The following is a 14,223-nucleotide window of genomic DNA, read 5'->3' on the forward strand; positions in this document are numbered from 1 at the left end:
CCGACGTTTGGCGCCGAAAACTCGGAGCGCTGCGCCGGCGGCGGGGGCGGGGCTGGCCCGGGGGCCCCGCCTCGGCCTCGGCCCCGCCGCAGGGCTCCCTGCACCGGCCGCCGCCGCTCCGGCCGTACCCGCGAGGTGCCCGCGCCGGGATGGCCACAGTTTCCTCGGAGACGGCATAGCGGCTGCTCCCGCCAGACCCTGCGCCGCCCTCAGCCCGGCCATGGCGCGGCCCGAGGCTGGTTATGAGGCGGCGGTGCCGCCCCGCCCTGCCTGCACCTACACCAGCTGCTACTGGTAAGGGATCCGGGGACGGGCGAGCCGGTGCCCCCTCGCACCGCCGCACGGCGCCGGGACGGCCGGAGCCGCCGCGGGAACGGCGCGGCCGCGGGCTGCTCGCACTGCTGGGCTCGCAGTTTCTCGTCACGGAGAATGAAGTTGGAGGAAAACAAAATGAATAACCGATTTTGTGTTTTGCAGCGAAGAAAATGTTTGGAAGCTTTGTGACTACATCAGGAGTCGGGATCGGTACCCTTTAGAAGAATTTTATGCGGTTTTCATATCCAATGATAAGAGGATGGTGAGTTAATGGGATGGATCAGAGACAGCTGTGGAAAGGCTCGGGCCTTCAGACCGCAGCCCGGTGTAGGTGAGAATGGCCCCAGCTGTTTCCAGTGTTGGGGAGTGAGCCTTTAGCCCAGCCTGTAGGTGAGATACAGTCCAAACCCGTCTTGTAGCTCGCTGTGGCTCAGAGGTGTGCCAACCACACCACGTGAGGTCTTTTAATTATGCACTGCTTTCAGGACAGTGGAATGAGGCATGGTGTCCCTGTGAGCTGTGGGAGTGATTCTGTCTGTAATCTGTCAATTTAGGAGAATAGTTACCTTTATAACATCATAGAACCATTAATAACTATAAGGTTGGAGAAGACCTCTAAGACCATCAAGTCCAACTGTTAACCTGACACCACTATGTTCACCACTAAACCAGTCTTTTGGATGTTTCCAGGGATGGTGATTCCATCACACTTGTTTTTAATGTGGCCCAGAATAGTATCTCTAATTTCGTGCTTCTGAGAGAGAAACTAGAAAAGATTTTCTTACTGCAGCACAGGTGTAAGCTGAGGAAACTGATAGGTTAGCAAAGAACTAACCAATTTACCTGAAATTAATGTGTATTAATCTGAAAGATTTTATTCACTTCAGGTTCATTTATAACTTTCAGATTCCACTCTGGAAGCAGAAATCTGGACATGGAGATGAGCCTGTTGTCTGGGTAAGGCATTCATTACTTGCAGTAATTTTGAGTGTGTGCCTCTGTAGTTGATAGCTGCAGGATCACACATGGACATGTAACAGGCTGTTCCATCTGAACATAAAGGAACACTTTCTACTCTGAGGGTGATGGAGCACTGGAGCAGGTTGTTGAGAGGTTGTGCAGTCTCCATCCTTGGAGATTTTTAGAAGCTATCCAGACACAGTGCTGGGCAGTTGGCTTTAGGAGAGTCTCATTGAGCAACAGGTTGGACCAGATGACCTTTTAAAGTCCCTACCAACTTCACACATTGCACAGTTTTGCATTAATATTTATAATTCTTTTATAACACATTTATAAATAGCCTAAATCTGGTGCTCCTTTGCACCATCCCTCATAAATTAATGGCAGGACAGTCAGTAAAACCTATAGGTGACAAGTCTTAATTATAGTAAGAATGCATAATAGATTTGAGAAAGTTATTATCTGGGTATTGAGGCTGCCAGCTCTGTAGTATTGTAGGTAGATGGCTGTACTTGGAAGAAGTAGGTGATGAACATATTTATGTAGGCCTGCCAGATGATAGAAAAGTGTAAGTTATATGTGTATTCAGGTGTCAGCAGTTAAACTGACCCATGAACAGTGGCTTTGAAGTGTCATTTGATCAGTTAGTGTAGTTCAGTAATTGCTGATGCAGAATTCCTTGGTATCATTATAGAGTCCTTTCAGTTATCTGGCACAGGAGAATCTATTTCTTGTGGCAGTTTCTGTTTCTGAAATTCTGCAGAGTAATCTGCAAACTTGTGAAGTTTTCTGAGTTCTGAATCATTCACTTTCTTCCAAAATACTGATAGATTTACACTGCCAAAAAAAAAAAACCACCAAAAAAAGCTTGATTTAAAAAGAGATCCAAGTGCTACAGAGATCTAAAAAGGAACTGCAGAGTCAGGAAAGGCCATGGCAGAATGTAGATTTATTGTAAAAATTCATGGATTTAAAAGTTTTTTAACTTTGACATTTCAAATGGACCATAGGTTGTATAAAGCTAGTAAACTAATTTTTCTTATACTCCCTAATAGATTTTTCTAAATACTGTTAAATACAGTTGGGTATGTATATTGGTCTGGTGAAGTAGATTGCCCAGATCTTTTTCATTCAAATTTCTTTGTGGTTTTAATATTGAAAGTGTGAAAAGACAGTGCTAAGCCCTTTTTGTGAGAGGATTTAATGTAAATTTAAGTAAGTTGTTAAGGGCTGCCTTCAATTTAATTTTGAAAAGCAGCAGTGCACATACCTGATATGTAACTGCAGCGTCCTCAAATCTCCTCCTGTGTTTCTTACAAGGTAAGGAGTAAAACTGCACTGCATAACCCAAAAGTCTTGATAAAATAGTTGCCTTGAAAAAGTGTGATGTAGATATTTTTTCCAGCTTCAAGAGCTGCTACAGGAAATTGTTTCACTCCTGTGGTCCTCCTGATCTGAGCTGTTTGCTGGTTTTTCAGTGATGTGCTGGTTTTTCAGGTGCTTCTGGCAGCTGAACACTCGACACTCAAATTCACAGACCGTGTTACTGCAACAGGTACAAAATCTCTTATTAGAAGAGATCACTAGGTAAATTTAATGTTAACCTATGATTTTATCTTGTGAGTTTATTTATGACTGAGTCTAATTAAAAATGCTTAACCAAACAACTTCTGTGGTTTGGTGTGGAACATGAGAGAAATTTTCTGTTTTCTTAGGAGTAGTGTACACTTCAGTTTGCTGTTTTGGCTTAAAGGAGGAGGCTGCAAAGAAATGGGGAGAATAGCAAGGTTTCTGGAAGAGCAAAAGGACAAGATAGACATTAGGAAATCTCTCTCCTGTTGCCAGAAATGTTACAGGCTTAATATTCAAGGACAGCAAGCAGACTTTAAAAACTTGATCTGAACTTATGCTTTTAGGAAGATCTTTTTTTTTCCACTCTCTTTGCCAGTTTCTTATTAACTGCTGTTGAGCTAATGGCAATTCCCCTTCTTCCCAGGACTACCATGTTATTCTACTTCATCTCTCCAGCGGGGAGCAGAACTTCATTTATGATCTTGACACAGTGTTGCCGTTTCCCTGTCCTTTTGATGTGTACAGCGTGGAGGCCTTTAGGTTGGATGACAGCCTTCGTCCAGAGTTTCACAGGTGATGACATGAAATATAAAGACTATGGATGTTATTTCATGAAATCAAAGTTGAAGTTCTCTTTGTGTGTGCATAGTGACAGAGGTTTCTTTGCTATACTCCAGTAAAATAAATGCATTGTGTTACTTGTCTAAAGCTCTTTGCCTTAGTCACCAAAAGCCCGTTTCTTTCCTACTGTAGCTTCATGTTAACAACTTGGCCCAACGTTGCTGGCTTGTGTATTTAATAACATTAGCGCTCCTTGATGAGAGAAAACTGCTCTTATTCTGAATGATTATTGTAGTATTGCATACATCCATCTTTTAATACAATTTTGCATTTTGTTTTTAGAAAAATCAGAATGATTCGAGCAGATTTGTACTTGAAGACATTTGCTTCAGACAGATCTCATATGAAGGATGCAAATGGGAAATGGCAGAAGCCTCCTCCTCCATACCCTTGCATTGAAACTGCAGGTGAGCTCCCAGAACTCCTTCCTGCTTACAGTGCTGAAGTAGTCCAGGATGCTCATGGGAAATTAACTTCTATAACATTTGTTCAGCCAGCTTATTACTTCATATGGGAAAAAAAAAACAGGCTGTGAAGCACTTGGCACTCTTTTTTGGATACGTAGTCTAACGTGTCTTGTGGCACTTACTGGTATCAAACATTAGTCACTGGTATTCATAAACTGAGCAGAGAGTCAGAGGTAAGTAATACTGCTCTCTTGTTACAGCAGGGAACTGAAGCAGACAGGCCAAATAACTTCCTTAGGGATCACAAAATTTTTTACACAGTAATTATACCACACTCTAGCACACAGATCCCATTCTGGCAAAGTAGTGTTGGCAGGAGGAAGTTTTCAGACTCTGCTCAGTGTGGGAGGTTTGCCTGCATGAAATGTCTGAGGTTTTTGAACCAGGTGAATGGACCCCAGGATGTTTTAAGTCATTGGCAAGTTGGCAAGTTTTTCCCTTAGCTTTAAGCCTTGTGTAAGTGATAGCGCTGGGCCAGGCAGAGAGAGGTACACTAGCCATCTATTCTGTTGAGCTGCTCAAAGCATTCTTATCACACAGCATTTCAGCTTATTCTAATCATCTGTTTTGCAAGCTGAGTAACATTTGCCATGTGTGTGTTTGTTTGTTCTCTCATTTTCTTCCAAGGAAAGCATGGTGACGTTTTGCTTTGAAAGAGTTTGAAAGGGTTTTCATGTTACTGCTCTGCATGTTTGGTTTTGTTGATTTTAATAATGCAGTACTGCTATGTGTTTATGTTAGAGAAGGGAGGATCAATGAAACATGGTTCTGTCTTTAGGTCCAAGTGGTTTTAGGTTGCTGGGAAATTAATTCTCAGTCTTTGCTTTGGCTTCTAAGGAAGCTTGGCATTTCACATGAGAGTAGAAGTGAATTATGAGAGTGAGCAGGAACACAGATGTAGTCTTTGTTATGAGGCTTTAGGTGTTTTCTAGACAATCCAGGTTATGAAGCACCTTGAATTCTAACTCTTGGTTTTTATTTTCAGCAGAGTTTTATGCAAAGGTATTGTAGGGAGTGTAGGATTCCTGGCCTACAGTGAATGGTTCTGTTAGCTGGAGCCTCATAGGTGCTGAGAACTTTTTTGTCTGTGGAAACCTTGTTGTTTTGACAGCTGAGAGCTAATGAAAGTGTGAGGAATATAGATGAGGTCAGACCAGGAAAGCAAGCAATTCTATTCAAATCAAAAGAGTAAAAACCGTTGCTTGTGGGTAGTAAGTTACATAATGACTCAGTTGCTGATGTGTACATGTGTCTCTAGCTGGAGTACATGATTCCATAGCTGCAAACCCTGTAACTCTCCCCTTGCCTGTTGTGTCTGGCTGAGCTTTACCTCACTGGTGAGCAGCAGCCACAGGCCTCAGCCAGTCTCCAGATGATCAGTGATGCTGGTAGATAGTGAAGGATATGTATCTCTTACTTCCTCCTATGCTTTCATTCTTTGCTCTATACCTTGCCATGCTGAATGAAATGTCCATAGGTCATCCAGTGCAGCATCTGCCCAAAACAGGTATTCCTCAGGGCTCTTGTCCAGTCTGGTCTTGAACACCTCCAGAGATGGTGATTCCAGCACTTTCTGGACAGTGTTCCAATGTTTGACCACTGTCATGGTAAACAAACAATAAAAAAATCCTAGTATTTAATCTGAATCTGATGTTCCAACTTGCATTTTTTATGTCTAGTCCTATTGCCAGGCTCCTCCAAGAAGACTCTGGCTCCATTGCCCTACCTCTGATCAGGTAGATGTAGGAGATGTAGGCAGTAGTAATGTCTCCCCTTCACCTTCTCTTTTTAAGACTGAAGAGACCCAGTTCTCTGAGCCTCTCCTTGAATAAATGTTGTCCTGCACCAAACAACTTGATTTTCCTCTTCTGGGCCTACTCCAGTATGTCCATATTTTGGGGATTTTTTTTTTTTTTTGTGCTGAGGAGCTCCAAGTGGACACAGTATTGCAGCACTGTGCTGATGTGCTCTGGTGTCCTGCTCAGCTGGCCGAAAGAAACTTGTTACCCTGCACCCAGTGAAGGTGAAAAGTCATTCACTAGGGAGCTTCAAGGTCTGAGTCAGAACTGGACTAGATTGTCTCCGATCTGGGACATCCAGTTCAAGTTTCGGTTCCTTTAGTACCAGTTCCTCCAGCTTCACTCTTTGTCTTCCCTTTGTATTCACTTGAGATGCTTTGTAATGATGCGTGCTTCAATGTGCACGGTGCTGTGAGTCTGCAAGGAGTCTGGGTCCAACTGTAATGTCTCAGCACAGTTTATCAGGCATAAAGCTGCCTTATTTTTAACTTGATGTAACACTGGGTGGCAGACTTTTTGTTATCATAAAAGAGCCTGGGGTATTAATGCTCATGTCCATGCCAAATTCCATTGCAGATAACTGTTTTCTCCCTGCCGTTTCACTTAGATAGAACATTCTGCTTTCCATGTTGATTTGTGTTTGCGTAAGATTAAATTACTTCTATATTTCATATTAGAGGTGACTGCAATATAATGGCTGACAGAACTGGCCCCATATTGGTTTAATATCAATTTATTTGTGAGGCACATTTCTGTCAGAGTAAGTTTGTTTTGGTTTTTGGGGTTTTTTTCCCCTTTCATTTAGAGTAGCCAAATTCCTAAGCTTTTGAGAAGATGCAAGGTTTTATATTCTTTCTGTTTCTTATATGCATTCTTTGATGTTTGTGGCAGTTTGACCCTGCCTGGATGCCAGGTGCCCACCAAAGTTGCTCAGTCACTCTCACCTGCAGCTGTACAGAGGAGAGAAAATGCAATGAAAACTTGTGAGTTGAGATGAGGATGGGGAGAGATCACTCCCTGATTACTGTCATGGGCAAAACAGACTTGACTTAGGGAAATTAGTTGAATTTATTACCAATCAAAATCAGAGCAGGATAATTAGGAGCAAAACAAATCCTAAAAACACCTTTGCTCCACTCCTCCCTCTTTACCATCTTTATTCCTGGTTCTCTACCTCCTCTCCCCGCCTTCTCAGTGGGGAGTGGGGGTTGCAGTCATCACAGGTTGTTTCTGCTGCTGCTCAGGGAGTGGAGTCCTTCCCTTGCTCCAGTGTGGGGTTCCTCTCATGCAGTTCTTCATGAACTTCTCCAATGTGAGTCCATCCCATGGGCTGCAGATCTTCATGAGCTGCTCAAGGTGGCTCCCTTTCCACAGGATGCAGTCCATCAGGAACAGGCTGCTCCCGCATGGATCCCCCACAGGGTCACAAGTCCTGCCACCAAACCTGCTCCAGTTCCTCTCTCCATAGGTCTGCAGGTCCCTGCCAGCAGCCTGTTCCAGCATGGACTTCCCATAGGGGTCACAGCCTCCTTTCAGGCATCCACCTGCTCCAGCCTGAGGCTCCTCCATGGGCTGCAGGGGCACAGCTGCCTCACCATGATCTTCCCCACGGGCTGCAGGGGAATACCTGCTCTGGTGCCCGGAGCACCTCCTGCCCCTTATTCTTCATTGACCTTGGTGTCTGCAGAGTTGTTTCTCCCACATATTCTCACTCCTCTCTGGCCACAATTACTTCTGTGCCATAGCTTTTTAGAAATTTCTTAAAGGAACAGGTACTACAACAATCAGTGATGCGTTCAGCATTTGCCAGAGTTGGGTCCCTCCTGGAGCTGGCTGGCACTGGCTCTGTTGGACATGGGGGAAGCTTCTAGAGGAGCCAACCCTACAATCCTCCCCTGCTACCAAAACCTTTTAGAATTGAATTGAGCAATCTTGATCATTAACAAATTAAGCATTTTTCTCCTACTAGTAACTCAAAGGGAGTAAGTCTTAAACTGTATTTGTCCTGCTCGTGGGGTTGCAAACTAAATCATCAAAAATAAGCTTACATGGAGTCATAAATTCCAGTCTATGCCTAAAAAAACTGGAGCTGGCACAAGGTGATTTTTGAAAGCATTTTTCTAAAAGACAAACAACTCCAGTCCAACCAATAAAACAACAATAAAAAAACCAGCAACCCTCTCAGACTCCTCAGAACTCACATGCTAAACATTAGCCTCTTGCATCTGGCTCTGCTCTAGCTATTTCCCAGAGTTTGGCCTCTGTGTCTTTTACTGGCATTGCTCTGGCCTCTGTTCTGCTCTGCTGCCATGGATGCCAGGAGAGGCTGGCCAGCCTAACTGGCTGCACAGTGCTTTCTCACCCTGCCCTGTCCTCAAAGTTTCTCTGCTGGAATAAACATACCTGAGCTGCAGAGCATTCCCCTGGGCCCACCTGTTTGCCAGTGACCACCTGTTGAAAGAAAACAGGGTATTTTGTTCAAATAATAAAAAATGAGATTTGGTGAACAGATTCATTATTCTGGTGAGCTGGTGAGCCCAACCTTGGGTTTTCTTTTAAATCTTCTTTCCACAAATTAATGAGGTCTGATTCTGTTTAGTTTATGACTTAGGATGAGATCAGCCCTCCTTACTGCAAGCCTGTGTAAAATACAGCTTGCACAGCGCATTTCAAAATTACTCCAAACAGATGGTCGTGTGGCTTATGTGCAAGTGTTAGCAGCAGCTCTAACACTGAAAAGCACTGGTTTGAATTTCAGTTCTCCCAAGGTGTTCAGTAGCACACTTGCTGGATTGATTTGTAAAAGCTTTTCGTTCTTTTTATCATTAATAAAATCCCTGGTAGTCAATAATGACGGGGTTTTACTTGTTTGGTTTTTTTTTTTATTTTGAAGAGCATGAATAGGACAGCTGAGAAGTTCTGGAGACACTGTGTATCAAACATACATGTAACAGGAAGTCTCTTAGACAGAGACCCAGCAGATGTCTGCAGTTGCTTTCTGGATCTCCTCTCTGAAGTGGCAGCAGGACCCTAGTGAAAATAAAAAGGCACTGATAGGGATACAAGTAGCCCCTATGCCTTTCATGGGAACCTTCTGCTGCTCTCATTTGAGAATAAAACTCCAGTCTGTAAAATTAGGTCCTTACTTCATAAGCTTTTGTGGAAGCAATGAATCAAGTCAGATAGATACAATAAAGACATGACTAAGAAGTATTTAAATTGCCAGAGTGGCTTGTTGAAATTACACCACTTTCTGTAAAATGTAAAGTGGTGAGCTGTGTTTTAAACTGAGATCAACCAGGATGGTTTGCACAGTCAGTTATATCATAGGGGTGGAGACAGCAGCCCCCAGCTGAGAGTGGGAAGAGTCCTTCTGACTTATCTCCCTGCTCAGACAAGGGAGGAGGATCTGAAGAGAGCTGTAAACACCTACACAAGTCTGTGAGGAGTCCAACTTTCTTTTAGTTGCCTCCAAGGTTTTAGGCATCAGCAGAACTGATCTTGGAGGCTTTGTTCCAGCCTTCCTTGCTTCCAGCAGCCCTTGGGCAGCTGTTGTTACAGTCCAAGGTCTGTGAGCCAAGCTGAGGCTTGGCTTAAATGCTGCTTTCTAACTACTGTTGGCAGAAGCCACAGGTATCATGGCTAGCAATGCCTGAGATAGTGAGTGGCCTTTTATTTCATCTCTGCTTGGGGTAAAAGTGGCAGACTTGATTTAAACAAAAATGAAGTTATGCAGGAATCCCAGAATGGGCCAGATAGGTCTCATTTGTGGGGGGTGTGTGTAACAAAGTTTGGTCAAAGAGGAAGATGAGCTCTAGGCATTGCAAATACAAGCTAGTATAACAGTCACCGCACCTGAGGGGGACTGCAAGGGTAGTGTAAATCTTAAAAGAAAATAATTCTGCTGCTACTGGTCTTGTAAAAATGTTGTAGGATATATGCTCTGTGCTTTTGTGGAGAGATCATCTTGGTTTGCCAGCTGTAGCATCCAGGTGTATCATTTGTAAATTCTGATGTTTGTCACTCCTGTCTGCTTCGGGAAGAAGACTTTGTGGTATTCTCATGCATTTTTGCCGAGCTGTTTGCTAACGCTGTAAGGTCTAACACATCATGCACAGCCTTCAGATAGAGCCCGCGAGGAAAGAGCAGCATAGAGGGGCTGTTACTACACGAATAAAACGGGAGGGATCTCACTAAGTTTTTCCCTACGGATACCTCCCGTGATGCTCCAGTGCCATCTACCGACAGGCTCTCAGGCCGTCGCTCTTCGGAATGGACTTGTTTGCTTTGGTGAAACAATCTGCCACAATCCTTCCGAAGTTAGAGAATATTTCATTTCCTGCAGGCATTGTGGCAGCAACTTCCAAGTTGCAAACAGCAGGTGTGTTTGTAACTACTGGAACAATCTCCTTTGGACTGCTTTCCCATTCACAGAACAGTTTTATGAATTATTTTAGTATGCTCAATGCACATAAAGCAGAGAATTATTTATTTATTTAATATTGACATATATGAAGAATCACATTAATTTTGAAAAAGCGTCTGGGAGGAAAAGAGCAGTTTGAAACAGGAAAACAGATTTAACAGTCCACCAGCAAGCAAGAGCTGTTACCCACTACTAATTTGTTCTTGAGCTATGACAGTGAATTGCTGAGCTTGTGCTGTTTTAAATTCCCACAGAGGCAGAAATGATCCCTGTTCTGCCAGACTCATTTCAGCAGTAGGACCATGCTTGAACTTAAGGACATAAGGATTTTCTGCATACAGAGTTCAAACAGGTTAACAAGGAAGGATTTAGGGGCCAGACCTCAGAAAGAGTGAGAGTTGGGATTAGGCAATCACAAAGCTGTGCTGTAGTGTAGACCTGGTGCAAACAGAGGCCTTCAGGGGCTGGATTACGCCTGGTACTCCTGGCTCTGGGGTTCCTGAATATCATCTTCCTTTCCTTGCTTACACTGTCCGTAATGGTAGCGTACACAAGCATTTTGCAGCTGAAGCAAATTCCATCCTTTGGATTTTATAATCTATTCATTAGAGCCTCCTCTTGTTTGGTTCTTAAATGCACACATGAATCATGCCTGTAAAGTAAATAGTTAATACAGCGACAGCTGTTAACAGTAAATCTGTAAAGTAAAACTGTAACAGTGGCTTTACCACTCTGTTCCTTAAACTCATTCTCAGCCAGTTTTCTTTTAATGGTCATTTAGAAAGATAATTTGTGCACGTCATTGGTAAGAAGTTAAAACAACAAGCTCATCAGAACTGAACCTCTGATCAGCATGGTTCTGAGTCAGCAAACCTTGTACCAGGCCAGCTCCAGAAAAAGGATGTATAAGGCACCTAAACCCAAACCTGCACACCAGCCCTTTTCCAGTGAGCTCTCTGGGATCCATGAATGGGACAGAATGTTTTCTACCCCTCCTGCAGGGAACAGAGCAGATTAAATCCTGGCAAAGAGCAGTCATGGTTACTTTTCTCTTGAAACCATGCCAGTTAAACTTTTCCCCCTGACTTAATTCTGTCATTCAAGATTCACAAAAAATAAGTATTTGCCCCCAGCCTAGTTTGTGCTCCTCTTCACTTGAGCTTCCCTCTAGGCTGGAGACTGTGTTAAGTCACACATCTCCTCCCCTCTGCATATTCTGGCCCTGCAGTGGGCCCATGTTCAGCAAGGAAAAAGTTCAGGCTGGAGGGAAAACAAATACTGTAATGTGGAGAGTAACAAATTGCAGGTTTGCCAAGGGGCTAATCACTTCTGAGAGAGACAATGAGCAACTTGCAGTTCTGTCTGCTGCTGTGAGCCCATTCCTGTGTGGTCAGTGCAAAAGTTGACTCCGTTGACTTTGGATCAGAACTTAAAAGGGTGAATAATATCTCCCCTGCTTTTGAGTCAACCCATTTGTGTGAATGCAGGAAGACTGCATTGCTCTTCCCTGTGTTGGTTGTTATTTGCACTCCAGTTCTCTGGCACTACTCAACCCTTCTAGGCTGCTATTGTAGGGAAGAATCTTACCCACACATGCTAGTTTCTAGACTTACTGCTTACTGATCCTGTAATGTGATTATTGCCTTGGGCAGAGAGGGGAATGGGGGCAAAAGCAGTGCTTCAGAGACTGGAAATAGATGTTGGTGAACCACCATACAATTTGCAGAATCTTGCTGGAGTGAATGGAACTGTTGCAGAGGGGTTTGGAAAGTTTTCTTGAAAGATGCATAGCTGTGCTACAGAACCTGCATCAGGAACTTAAATATTTCCCTTTTCTGGTCCCTTTTTAGATTCCAAGATGAACTTGGATGATTTCATCAGTATGAATCCTGAAGTGGGATGGGGCTCAGTGTTCTCCCTTTCAGACTTTGTGCATCGATTTGGCAGTCAGACTGATTACAGCTATTCCTTGGAAGGACAGTAAAGTGAACAAAGTTCCTCTGGTTCTGAGTGGAGATGTGTTGTTTTGCTGCTCTTACATTGTATTTATGGTTTACATTTCTGTACATGCAATAGGAATTTGGAAAAATAGAACATCCAGACAGAAATATGATGAACTGAATAAAAACATTTATTTTAATTATGTAAGAATGCACTTGGTTTTTAATGTCAAATCAAAGGCAGACATGCCACCATAAGCATATTGCTTTTGCAGCTACTGTGCCGAAACTGAAAAGAGCTGCAAAAAAAAGCTTTTGGAAAAACATGTGCATAAAATACTGAATATTGCAGCCTAAATTGCTACACGTTGTCACATATTAAAAGTGAGATATGGTTTTCTTCACGTTGTGGTTGCTGCCAATTATATGTAAACAGACAGTGCATCTCAGTTTCCTCCCTGGGATTACTGATTAGTCCTTATTTAGGAGAAGTGTAAAGGAAAATTGATTTAGTAGCTCAGTTGTCAACTCCCATGCACTATGTAAAATCAGGTAAGTATCCAGGTTTCTGTGCTGTACCAGGGGAGAATTAAATCTTGCCATTTCAGTGAAATGTTCTAGTGCTGGCAGTTCCTGGAAGATGCAGTTGCTATTTTTGCTTCTCATGCTGGCTGTGCATTCTCACCTGCTCCCATCTTCTTGCACTTGGTGTTTGTTTGGCCTTGTGGTAATTCAGGGTAATTCTGACAGAAAGAACTAAGTTGAGGGTTTTTTTCTGCTTCTTGGTTCCTTGAGGTGGCCTGCCTTGAGGTCAGACAGCTGCTCCTGCTGGTGTAAGGAAATCAGCAGGGCCATATGGCTGGGGGGAAGGGAGTGAGAAAGCCTCCCCGTTCAGGGTTGTCTGCTGCTGAATATCCTCAGAGGTGATACCAAGCTGCATCCGTGCAGGGCATCCCAGGAAAGCCATCATGCTGACTGGGGGTTTGGAGCAGTCTCACACTTAGAAGAGTGCCCTAAACATGGAATTGCAGAAACAGGCTAAAATGAGATCTTTAATTCTCAGCTTTGGACCTGTTCTGCTTTATACCCTAGCACATCATAGACTCACAGACTGGTAGAAGACCACGGGTTAGAAGGATCAGGCAGTTGCTGGTCCAATCTCCTGTTCAAATCAGATCAGACCAGGCTGCTCAGGGCTTTAGCCAGTCAGGCCTTGGAAATCTACTGGGATTGAGACTTCAGTAAACATATGTGATACACTTCATTCCTGTGAAGAAAAGCACAGTAAAGATTTTAAGTATTAAGGGATCATTTTATTTGTAAGTAAAGATAAATATCAAAACTTGTAAGAATCTTGCATGTGTTACCTAGGTTTATTGTTATATACATAGTATATTACTGTATCTCTCATCAGATCTAGAGAATTTACTCAGCATATTAACAGCAGGGAGCCAGTTGAACAACTGTGGGATTGATTCTCTTCATCCAGACATTTCTATCTGTATCATAAGGGCTGCTGAATATAGGAACTTAAACTTTCTATTGCCAGATGCAGCACAGTTGGTTGCCTGTGCAGATAGGCTGCTACTACGCATTTTCCTTGAGTTTCTACATGGACTAGTTAGGAGGCCAGTTGTTGGGACACTCCCCTCTGGAGTGGGACAGCTGATCTGCAGTTTCTGTCACTCTGAATCAGCGTCACCAGAAGAAACTGAGATGGAACTCGGGAGTCCTGATAAACTGGTGCACGAACCCTCCTGAGAGGGGACAGCTGGATTTAACCAGATCCTCCTGTAAAAGGTCTGATGTATCCGTGTTTAGATGAAATAGCAGCTCTTTCTGCTTGATGCTGATGTAGCAGGCACAGTCTGAGGGAATGAAGATGTTGGTGCTTACTGGCTGTGAGTGATGTTAAGGCTGGTTGTGACAGTGCAGAGCAGCAGCAGTTTGCCTGCTCCTGTAGCTGCCAGTGCGCTGGGTTAGACACAGCAGAAGTGAGAATGCAAAGATCCACGTTTCAGATGAACGGGTTGTGTTAAGCACTTTTTACCCTTCAAGTGGTTGAGTCTCATAGACACAGAGTTCCTGTGCATTGCTCAACAGGCCCTTTAAGTTGTTACAGA

At 43.5% G+C, this 14,223-nt stretch overlaps 1 protein-coding gene across 3 annotated transcripts in view; it reads left to right on the plus strand.

Moving 5' to 3' along the window:
• The window catches only part of NTAQ1 (N-terminal glutamine amidase 1), a 26,333-nt gene continuing 12,110 nt past the window's right edge, over positions 1-14,223 (plus strand). The window contains exons 1-7 of one of the 3 annotated variants that reach the window (XM_038163753.1): positions 255-294; positions 478-577; positions 1,222-1,272; positions 2,773-2,830; positions 3,272-3,420; positions 3,751-3,875; positions 12,011-12,311. In XM_038163753.1, the coding sequence (XP_038019681.1) occupies positions 1,250-1,272; positions 2,773-2,830; positions 3,272-3,420; positions 3,751-3,875; positions 12,011-12,144 (489 nt within the window). In that variant the 5' untranslated portion in view covers positions 255-294; positions 478-577; positions 1,222-1,249 and the 3' untranslated portion in view covers positions 12,145-12,311. Of the gene's footprint in view, positions 295-477; positions 578-1,221; positions 1,273-2,772; positions 2,831-3,271; positions 3,421-3,750; positions 3,876-12,010; positions 12,312-14,223 lie in introns of those variants that run through there. The other 2 variants (XM_038163734.1, XM_038163744.1) reach the window with 2 other exon arrangements.

This window comes from Motacilla alba, chromosome 2 (assembly GCF_015832195.1).
Source record: "Motacilla alba alba isolate MOTALB_02 chromosome 2, Motacilla_alba_V1.0_pri, whole genome shotgun sequence".
Taxonomy (NCBI): domain Eukaryota; kingdom Metazoa; phylum Chordata; class Aves; order Passeriformes; family Motacillidae; genus Motacilla; species Motacilla alba.